The sequence below is a fragment of the Pteropus alecto genome, unplaced genomic scaffold, assembly GCF_000325575.1.
Source record: "Pteropus alecto unplaced genomic scaffold, ASM32557v1 scaffold920, whole genome shotgun sequence".
Taxonomy (NCBI): domain Eukaryota; kingdom Metazoa; phylum Chordata; class Mammalia; order Chiroptera; family Pteropodidae; genus Pteropus; species Pteropus alecto.
Genome location: NW_006429596.1, coordinates 282967 through 293397, shown reverse-complemented (window position 1 = coordinate 293397; position 10431 = coordinate 282967). Strand labels below are relative to the sequence as shown.

Below are 10431 nucleotides of genomic sequence, written 5' to 3'. Positions count from 1 at the left end.
ATTAAACTGCCCCTTACTCCTAATGGCAACCAGGAACCTCCAACTGTGCCGTCTCATGATCCCGACTGGAATCCCTCCTCATTCAACAGGAAACCCCCCCACCCCCATCTATAAGTTCCTTGCCCTGATCAAAACAAGGACTCCTCCATCTCCTTCCAGATTGCAGTAGGCCCCTCCAATACCTCCTGATGGTGTCCATCACGACCTCTTCCCTGCACTCCCACCGGAACCCCTTCCAGTCACTGCCCACCAAGGTCATGGAACCTCCCAATACGCCCTCTCTAACCTGCACTTACGTTTCTGTCGAGAGCAAGTCTCTTAGCACGAGAGTTGGCGTCCAGGCGTCATGGAACCTTGGGTGTGGAGGCCACCCTGCCCCCCATTTGGACAACTTAAGGTCAGAGTCTGCATGTGCCTTGCGACAAGTCCCCTCCTGGACCGGTTACCACCTCCAGGAATTATCTCCCTTGGGGAGGCGGGAAACCTAGGTCCTGCCTAGCACTGGCTCAGCGCCGGTTCTGCTTGGGCTGCAGCAGTGAACTCGGAAGAGTCCATTCCTCTCTCAAATGGCAATTTTAACCTATTAAAGACCAGTCCTAGGTCGGACACTCAGTGAGTGTGAATAAATGTCATTAAAACAACCGAAGAGTGGGAAGAAAACAAACTGGGAAGGACTACGTCCATGTTAAATGGGTTATAGTGCGCACCCACGGTGTATCAGGCCCTGTGCTGAGCGTTCTTATGTGTTTGATTTCATCCACTCCTATCAAGTCTTGAACATGCTTCAAGCCCATTTTACACTATGGTAAAAGTGAGGCCCAGAGAAGGGAAGTACTCCAAGTGTGTCTGGTTCCAAAGCTATACTTTTGGAGAGATGCTCAGTCTCTTTAGCTATGAAATGACACCTCTGTCAAGGTCTCCCGCGGCCCAGTCCACTCCGCGGGCCCTCGCTTTCCAATGGTGCCCATTTCTCTAGGCTTAACTTTCAGAGTCGGCTGAGCGGCGCGGGAGAACTGCGCAAGCGCGCCTCGGAACTCCGAGCCCAGCCCACAGGGCACTGTTGTGTGCGTGGAGAAACTCGCCGAGCCCCGCCTGAGCTTCAACACGCAGGCTCAAGGGCGCGTGCCCTACGCTGCCGGCTCTGATTGGTCACCACAAGTAAGGGCGCCGCCCAATGGGAGGCGTGGATAGTAAGGGGTCCCGCACGCCACAAGCAGAGGGTCTGTGTCAAGAGCGGCGGTGGCTGCAGGAGGCGAGAGAGAAGGGTGAGGGCGCCGCGGGGTGGGCGGGGGAGCAGAGCGCTGGGAGTAGGGAGAGGGTGGATGGACAACGAAGGGGACACCAAGGGTTGAAGAGCTTTGGGGCCTGCTCTAGGGCGGGGGCGGCGCGGAGTGGTAGGAGAGTCCTCCTTCCTATGTGCTCTGGAGCAGTGGTTGAGCTCCCGCAGTGTGTAGGACTCCATGCTTGAGCTCGCCGGGCCTCCAGCCCTCGCTGGGAGCTCTTAGGTTGTGGAGTTAATAACGTCTGGTCAGAGAAAACGGATATGTAGCTGTGTAGCGCGAAAGTTGAACTTCCAGGCCCCTGGTGGGTTCTTTTCTGAAAGGACTTATTGATCTACGGTATAGAAAGCCCCCATTCCGTAGTTCACAGTCCAAGATTGGGAAGAGAGGAATGTAGTCGAGAAAAGTCCAAATGTTAGCTCTCTCGGGCCACCTTCTAAGAGGATATTGACTGGGTGCCGACTTTGTGTAAGCCTTAAACCAGACACTGGCCTTCCTCCCAGCGGAGTTCTCGGTTTGGAGTCTGGCTGTAAACAAGGAAAACTTGAACTCTCAGGCCCCTGGTTGACTACTTCCAGGAAGATCCTTTATTGAATGGCTGTTGTGTACAGGGCCCTGGCAACTCAAAAATTAGTGAGGGAGTTAAGGAAAGTTTAGCTCCTGGGTTTTTAGTGAATCATTTACTCAAGGAGCATTTATTGAGCACCAACTGAAGGCAGAGCTCTGTGCTGTGCTGTTATTGTGGGAATTGAATAGTCAAATAGGAGAGTTGGTTTGGCAGAAGTGGAATGTGCACAGAGACAGTTAAACTCCCAGGGCCTCACTTCCTGGAGGAAGCATTATTCATTAACTATCTACTCAGTGCTTACTGTGTGTTAAGCATTGTTCTTGACATTGGAACTGTATCAGGGATGAACAGACTAAAATCCCTGCTCTCTGGGAGCTTAATTTGAGCAACTTTTGTGTGCCGGGTTGTAAACTGAACTCCACCTGCCTCCTGGAACCAACAGATGAGTTGGGGGGAAAAAAAAAAAAAAGATGGAGAAAGTAGAGACCGAAGTAGGAAAATAAGCTTCTAGGCCTGCAAGGGCAGGGAGGGGGGGGGCAGTCATTTGCTGAAGGGACCCTGAGCCCCTGCCATGTGAAGGGGCCGGGATTGGGTTGAACCCACACATCTAGAAGGGGAGATGGGGCACATAGAGAAACATTCAAAAGTTAAAATCCCTGTCTCTGGTCAGTGGTTGTGCTGGTGACAGCAGTCCCTACAACGACTCAGCCCTGTCCGGCCTACAAGCTCAGTGAGGAACATAGAGACCAGAGACTTCATCCCAAGCTCATGATGATTGCTATGATAGAGGTGGCACAGGATGCTATAGGAACCCCAAGAAGGTGGGAGTGACCACCAGCCTGAGGATGTAGATGTGTTGTTAGAAAAGGCTTCGCAAAGGAAATGCTGAGGAGGAGTTTGCTAGATAAGGAGAGACCTTTCTTGGCAGAAGGAATAGCAGCATCAAAGACCTTAGATCCCAAAACATTTCTGGATAACTACAAGTGATATCATCTAACGTTTATCAAGTACTAGGGACTTTGTGGTCAGTACTACTCATAGTCCCATTTCACACGTGAGAAAACAGTGTGAGAGAGAGGAAGTAAGTGGTGGAGCTCAGATTCAAGGCCAGGGCAGCCGGGTTCCAGGGCCTGGGCTCTTAGTCACTTTGCTTTGCTGTGTCTGTGTCTCTCCATGTAGAAGAAGGAAAGGTGCTGCCCAAAGAGGGCACTGAACAGGCTGGAAAGGGTGTGACTGGTCCTCTGGGTAAAGAGCGCAGCAGCATCAGAGGCCAGACTGAGGAGGGCTGTCTCTCTCCTGTAGATGCCTGGCCGCCGTGGGGCATGTGTCAGCTTCAGAGGCACAGGCTCATTGAAGACTGAGGCATAAACACTGGATCCTGACTTGCTTACTGATAGAGTCTGGTGAGTGACACGATGGGCAAGGGAACTCCTGAGACGTCCCCCCTCCCCTTGGCTTCCTGGTGTCTCACCAGCTCCTTTCTTTCTCCAGGCACTGTCTTCCCTGGTATGGCAGAGGTGGTGGCTGAGGTGGCTGACATGGCCGAGATGCCGACACAGATGTCACCAGGAGCCGTGGAGATGTCAATACCGATGTTCGGGGAGATGACAGAAATGTCAACAGAGTTGGCTGAATTGAAACCTGGGGAGGCCCTTGCCTCATCCCTCTTCTTCCAGCACCACCAGTTCATGTGCTCTGAGTGTGGCAGCCTCTATAACACACTGGAGGAAGTCATCTCACACCAGGAGCAGCATGTGCCCACTGGCACAGAGGAGGAGGCGCTGACTACCCTGGACACTGGCCTGGAGCCAGAACTAGTGCCAGGTACTGAGGATGGGCCTTTCCAGTGTGGTGAGTGCAGCCAGCTCATCCTTTCCCGCTGCGAGCTCCTGGCCCACCAGGACACCCACCTCCGGGAGTCTGCAAGCCAGATCCAGTACCAGTGTGGGGACTGCCAGGAGCTATTCCCCTCGCCCGAGCTGTGGGTGGCTCATAGAAAAGCCCATCACCTTCCCAGTGCAGCAGCCGAACCACCAGTGCCGCCTCCTCTGCCTCCCCCAACACCACCACCTCCACCCCCTGCTCCACCCGAAGTCAGGATGGAGCCATACGAGTGTCCTGAGTGTTGTACCCTCTGTGCCACCCCTGAGGAGTTCTTGGAGCACCAAGGCACCCACTTTGACTCCCTAGAGAAAGAGGAGTGCAATGGCCTAGAAGAGGAGGAGGAAGATGAGGAGGATGAAGATGATGAAGAGACAGAGGACGAGGAGTCAGCGGCGCCAGTGGCAGAGGTTGGTGGCAGTACTGTGGGAGGTGACAAGTCCATGGCCGGCTGGGCCCAGGGCTGTGGGGATTGTCCTCAACACTGGACTTCAGCAGGGGCGCGCCGGCGACACCGGCGGACATCCCGTGCCTCAGCATCAGCGGCCCACCCCTTCCGCTGTAGCCAGTGCCAGCGCAGCTTTAGCTCAGCAAACCGGCTGCTGGCTCATGGGCGGGCCCACGTTGGTGGCACACACGAGTGTCCAACCTGCTTCAAGGTCTTCAAGAAAGCAGCTTCACTGGAGCAGCACCTGCGGCTGCACCGTGGGGAAGCCCGCTATCTCTGCATGGACTGTGGTCGTGGCTTCAGCACAGAACTCACGTTGGTGGCCCACCGGCGGGCCCACACCGCCAACCCATTGCATCGCTGCCGCTGCGGCAAGACATTCAGCAACATGACCAAGTTCCTCTACCACCGGCGCACCCATGCAGGCAAGAGCGGGGCGCCCCCCACTGCAGCAGCAGCCTCCCCAGCTCCAGCCAAGCCCCCACCCCCGCCTCCACCCCCAGCTCCTCCTGCCCAGCTACCTTGCCCTCAGTGCTCCAAGTCCTTTGCCTCAGCCTCCCGCCTCTCCCGGCACCGGCGCACAGTTCACGGGCCCCCTGAGCGGCGACACTGCTGCGGGGTTTGCGGCAAGGGCTTCAAGAAGCTGGTCCATGTGCACAACCACCTGCGGACACACACAGGCGAGAGGCCCTTCCAGTGCCACTCCTGTGGCAAGACCTTTGCTTCTCTGGCCAACCTCAGCCGCCACCAGCTGACCCACACAGGCGTGCGTCCCTACCAGTGCCTGGACTGTGGCAAGCGCTTCACACAGAGCTCTAACCTGCAGCAGCACCGGAGGCTGCACTTGCGGCCGGTGGCGTTCGCCCGCGCACCCCGTCTCCCCATTACTGGTCTCTACAACAAGAGCCCCTACTACTGCGGGACCTGCGGCCGCTGGTTCCGAGCCATGGCGGGCCTGCGACTGCATCAGCGGGTCCATGCCCGAGCTCGGACGATGGCTCTGCAGCCCAGATCACCGCCTTCTGACCCACCCCCGCCTCCTGAGCCTCAGCAGACTATCATGTGCACCGAGCTCGGGGAGACCATCGCCATCATCGAGACGTCCCAGCCACTGGCACTTGAAGACACGCTGCAGCTGTGCCAGGCAGCACTGGGGGCCAGTGAAGCAAGTGGGCTGTTGCAGTTGGACACGGCCTTTGTGTGACACAGCTAAGCGTAACAATAAGTTTGGTGGCAACAGCAAGTGTGGGTACCTGTGAGGAAAAAAGGGACTACCCCCTGGCAAGCCACTCTGGCCCCCACCGGGTACCAGGATCCACCCTGACATCTTACCCACTGACTCCTCAGAACAGCCCTGCCAGGTTTCTCATCACCTTTTTCTGCCCGAGGGGAGACTAAAGGTCTGAGATGTGAGAACTCAGGTCACCCCATTGCATTGCAAAGCAGAGTTTGCCAAGGCTCTTTGCTCTGTATCACCCTCCTATCCAGCGACACCAGGTAACCCTTCCTGAGCCCCAGCTGTGTGCCAGGTCTGTGCTGGGCACTGTTCCATACCTCTTCAGGTTCTCTGCTTGTCCCCCCAGCCCTAATGTTTTCTGGACTCTAGGCACCCAGGACTCGGCTCTGCCTGGTGGAGGAAGACACTTGACTTCTCTGGGCTTCCTTAACCTCATTTTTGACCCATGTGGAAGAAAACCCTATAAGTGCCCAGGTGCACAGCTGCAGACTGGGTGATGCCGGAGACACAGGAGTGAGTCAGACACGGGCTCTGCCCAGGAGGCCCACAGTGTGATAGGAACACGCACAAGTACAGATGGCCTTGCTCTCTGAGTGTGTCTCATTGATTCTTTGAGCCCGGGTGTCCTAAGGCCACCTTCCTGCATGCTGGGCGATGCTAGGAGTGAGAGACGAGTTGGGCCTCTGCCCTGTCTGTGGGAGGCAGACAGATCTCAGCCCCAGGTTCCTCAGGGCTGCGATGGTGCAGTAGGTCCCAGAGCAGGGAACAAAGCTCTGTGGTGGCAGATCAGGAGTCAGACTTCCTAGAGAAGGTAAGAATCTGCTAGCGGAAGAGAAAATTCCAGACAGACAGACTGGGGGTGGGAGGGCGGGCGGGCGATGAGTTCTTGGTATACTTGGAGACTGTCCATTTATTCACAACTACAATAATAGTGAACGTTTGACTGCCTAGCTGTGGCAGGCACCGCAGTTACCACTATACATGTATTGTGATCCCAACAGGCCTGTAAAGTGATCTCGGGATTATCCCTGTTGTACAGATGAGAGAATGGGCAGAGACTTGCCCAAGGTCTCATAGCTAGGCAGAGATGTCGCCAAGACTTTCACCCAGGCTGTCCCCTTCGGCCCATGTCTGTACCCAGTGCTCTTGAGCGATTGCAACCTGAAACCCATGGAGAGGCTGGGGTCTCAGAGGAGTCATACTGAAGGAAAGGTGAGCCAATGTCACAGAGCAGTTAGGGTTTGAGGGGGCCCTCAAAAGATCAAAGATCTTGGGAGCAGGAAAGGATCCTCAACCTTTGCAGAGGTTCCTTGGGGTGACGATTCTACCATCTCTAAATGGAGGAGGATTTATGGCAAGTCCGTGGGGCAGGCCCCTCCCAGGCCTCTACAAACCCAGGTGCTCCAGCAGGAGGCAGAACGAGGCAGGGCTGTGAGTTGTCTGGGAGGGAGGCCTAGACCTGGAAGGCCTTGAAAGCCTGGCTAAGAAGTTGGGGCAGTGTGGGGGAGGGGAGGGTCATAACTGGGGGTTGGGGCTCCTTGGGGTCAGGATGGGGCAAGGGGAAGGCTAAAAATGGTCCAGGAGGGAGAGGACAGGGCCAGAGCTGGGCAGAGGCCGTGGATGTGAGAGGAGGGTGAGGGACACCCTCGGTGACCTCATGGCCAACCAGAAGTGAACAGGAAGGAGGAAGGGGTCCCCAGGAGCCCCAGCTCTGCCCTTACCCAGACCAGCCCTCCTCCCCTGCTCAGGTCCGCTTGCTGTACACATTCATCTTACGAACAAAGTGCCACCTGCATGGTGTTGAGCAGAGGGCTACGGTTTACTTGGGGCAGTACACAGATGCCCTTGTGACTGGCCGGAGCAGACGAAAGCCCAGATGCCATAGGAACAGCTCTTGAACTCCCTATGGAACATGTTTGAAACTCCTCTCCCTCTTTCTTCACCCATGGAGCATATCAGTTGCTCCTCCCCAGGCCCCTTTCCACTTCTGAGATCTCTGCCCTCACCTACTGCTGGCACCACGTGGAGGGGATGCCATTTCCCTTGCTCACGGCCCTCCCCTCCGGCCCCAGCATGTTTTCTAAGTGAGGGTAAAAGCCAGGCTCTCTGCACCAACCTTCTCAGGGGTGTCACTTCCCAGCACCCCTAGGAGGCAGGCATGGTCGGCATCCCATTTGAGACATAGAAATGAAAGCTTGTAGATCTGCTAGGGTTCAGGGTCAGTGCCTTTGCTCCCATGCATGCCTGTTAAGGGTCTACACTGGGTTAGTTGTATGTCCTCCAGACCCTGAAGCAGCAGGCAGCACGGGCTGAGACAGCTCTTTGTTCAAATCGACTCTGCCACTTACGCTGTGGCCATGACCTAATCCCCAGTTCTCTCACAGGTCACTTGGGGGTAACAGTGCCTCCCTAGGTGGAAGCACATAGTTCATGCTGGGTCCCGGGGATAGGCTCCTCTCAGGCCTCTGCAGCAGGTAAGCCAATCAGCTCGTCCCTGCACAGGAAGGCTGGGTACCTGAGCCAGGACCCAGACTCAGGCCTCTCATGGCCCAGCCTGCATTCACTCTATCCCGTCCCCCTTCCTGAGATGCAGCCCACTCCTTTCCCAGGACAGCCCACCAGGCACCGCCCTCACCTCTGTGGAAACAGGCAGCCAGACAGGAGCAGGTTTTCATGCCAATAATTTATTGAACGGAGGTCTGTACACAGGCAAACCTTACTGTGGAAACTAAGACATCAGGAGCCCCCCACCCCGGCCCTCTAGGGTGAGGAGAGGAGGGAGAAGACCTTAGGGCAGAGGGAAGGAGGGAGACACAGCTGTAGAAGAGAAACACAGCTGTAGGAAGGGGAGGGGCCAGGTTGGACGGTGCGAATCGACGTTTTTCTTTAAGAAAAAAATTATAACAATCTATTTACACCCGGGGGCCAGGAAAGGGAAAAGGAGGAGACTGGCTGGTCTGGTTCTATTTACAAGGGACACAGGAGGGGAGGAGGGTTGGAGGAGGTGGAGGCCTGGGGAGAGGGGAGGGGGCCAAGGGGGTAGGAGGTCCTCAAGCCCCCAACCCCGTCCATCCTTCTCTTCCCTCCCCATGACCAGTTAAAATCCTCTTAAAAAGCCCACCATAGGGGTGAGGCTGGTGAGGGAGGGACAGGAGGTGGGAACAGGGACTCATTTACCTCTGCCCTCTTGTCTAGGGGCCCAGCCAGAGCAGGAGCTTGATGGGCTTTGGCCCCCCTTCCCAGCCCCACTTGGGGCTCCCAGATGGAAGGGTAGTTGGCGGGGCCCTCAGGAGGAGTTAGTGAGGGGAGCTGTGGCATCAGCTGGCTGCCATTCTGAGCTGCTCTGAGTCTCACTTAAAGCTGAGGGGGAGGAAAGAGCAGACAGTTAGTCTTTGCCTTTCAGAACTCCAGCCCAAACCCCCAAGAACAGGAACTCAGTGTGGAATGGCTACATCAGAATTTGAAAACTGTCACTCTGGGTCCAGAGTTGCAAACTCACATGCCAAAGGGCCAGGTTGGTCACTGAGTGACTCACCAAAAAGCCAGGCCCCACATCAAAGGGCAGCTACAGCTCAGTCTGAGGAGCAGGCCCACTGCTGCCCTATCGGATTTTCTTCCCAAGAGAAACAGGAAATCTAAATTGTACGTGAAATGGCCCCAATTTTTAAACGTAGGCAACAACTTCAACTGTTTGTACAGGCCAAACATGTCTTTGGTTTCCCACTTAGCATTTCAACACAAATATATAGGCAATAATGCCCAACACAAGTGGCCATTCGCATGTTGTAAAATATGCTTTCTATACCATCAAACCGTCAGCTATTTTCAAGTACCTGCAGGAAACTCAGGGGCTGTAAGAACAGGCCTGCTGCCCAGGCTAAGAAATGCTGCTTTACCCCAACTTACCTTGTGAGGATGGGGTGAGGGTGGCAGTGCTCGCCGGGGACCTCAAGTGAGGAGGGATGAGAATGGCATTGAGAGATGGTTGGATGGAGAGTTCTAGAGACAGGAATGGACATGTCCAGTCAGAAGGCAGGGCTTCTAGAGATCCAGCTGGGATTTGAAAGGGGCACTGAACGCGGGACCCAGTTCTTGGCAAGGCCAAGCGTTTGAGGGCACACATACTTTAAATGAAAAACTGGAAAGAGCCTAGCACAGGAGATCGCAGGGCGCGGGTGCAGGTTCAGGTCTCCCTGAATCGGGGGGGCCTCTCCCGAGCCCCAGGCCTCCTGTCACCCACTCTCAGCTCCCCACTCCCATCTTCGACACTAGCTCTTCTCCATGATCTCTGGCTGCCCCTCCAGCTCCCCAGATCCCAGGCTGTGCCCTCACCGCCAGGACTGAAATTGAAGAGGGGGGGAAGCGGGCGGTTGTTGGGGAGCTGGGTTCCGTGACATCGCAGTTCATCAAAGAAGCTGTGGGCACAGGCTTCCAGCGGGGAGAGCCTCGAGGACGGCGTGTACTCCAACAGGCTAGAGCAGAGCGCGATGGCCTCAGGCGGCGTTCGAGATTTAAACACCTTGGGGGTAGGCGGGACACAGGTCATGAGGGTGAGATTCCCCAGGAACTGGCATACTGCCACAGTGCTGGCAGCGAACGTGACTGCCTGCCTCCTACAAACCCACTTTCCAAATAAGGAAACTGAGGCACAATCCCTAAGAGGGAGCTCAGTTTGTATCGCCTGAACAGCCTGGACTGTATGGCACCTGCTGTGAGCCTATTTCCCCACCAGAAAAATGAGACTCCTGAGTCCACTGTGGGTCCTCAACTTTTAGAGTACAGGAAATTCCACAAACAATCTGATGAAAGTTACTGGCCCACTCCCAAACCTTAACTCCATAGCCAGGTCCCCAGACTAGTTGGCCTCCAACAGGGATCTTAGCCATGATGCCTGAGCTCCTTGCCCTGCCCCACCTTTGTCCACGGGTGAGCTTTAATCTGGGGGAACTTGAACTCCGTGTAGTTGGGGTTCATCTCTCGGATCTGTTCCCGGGTTGGTGTTCCCAGCACCTGTAGG

The 10431-nt window shown here is 55.7% G+C and overlaps 2 protein-coding genes across 4 annotated transcripts in view; one reads left to right on the top strand and one right to left on the bottom strand.

Moving 5' to 3' along the window:
* Positions 1-1089: 1089 nt before the first annotated feature.
* ZNF526 (zinc finger protein 526) lies at positions 1090-6007 on the top strand. Of its 3 annotated transcripts, none has more exons than XM_015587545.2 (3): positions 1183-1265; positions 3151-3251; positions 3340-6007. In XM_015587545.2, exon 3 carries the CDS (start codon positions 3357-3359, stop codon positions 5379-5381), a length of 2025 nt encoding a protein of 674 aa, XP_015443031.1. In that variant the 5' UTR covers positions 1183-1265; positions 3151-3251; positions 3340-3356; the 3' UTR covers positions 5382-6007. The 3 variants fall into 3 exon arrangements, with proteins under 3 accessions (XP_024899879.1, XP_015443031.1, XP_006903924.1); XM_006903862.3 differs by having other exon boundaries at positions 1184-1265; positions 3028-3251; XM_025044111.1 differs by lacking the exon at positions 3151-3251 and having other exon boundaries at positions 1090-1265.
* A 2071-nt stretch (positions 6008-8078) lies between these two features.
* Positions 8079-10431, bottom strand: part of GSK3A (glycogen synthase kinase 3 alpha) — a 12308-nt gene continuing 9955 nt past the window's right edge. The window contains exons 9-12 of the mRNA XM_006903881.1: positions 10329-10424; positions 9747-9933; positions 9321-9413; positions 8079-8774 (exon numbers count right to left, since the gene is read on the bottom strand). Coding sequence (XP_006903943.1) covers positions 8701-8774; positions 9321-9413; positions 9747-9933; positions 10329-10424 — 450 coding nt within the window. The 3' untranslated portion in view covers positions 8079-8700. The remainder of the gene's footprint in view (positions 8775-9320; positions 9414-9746; positions 9934-10328; positions 10425-10431) is intronic.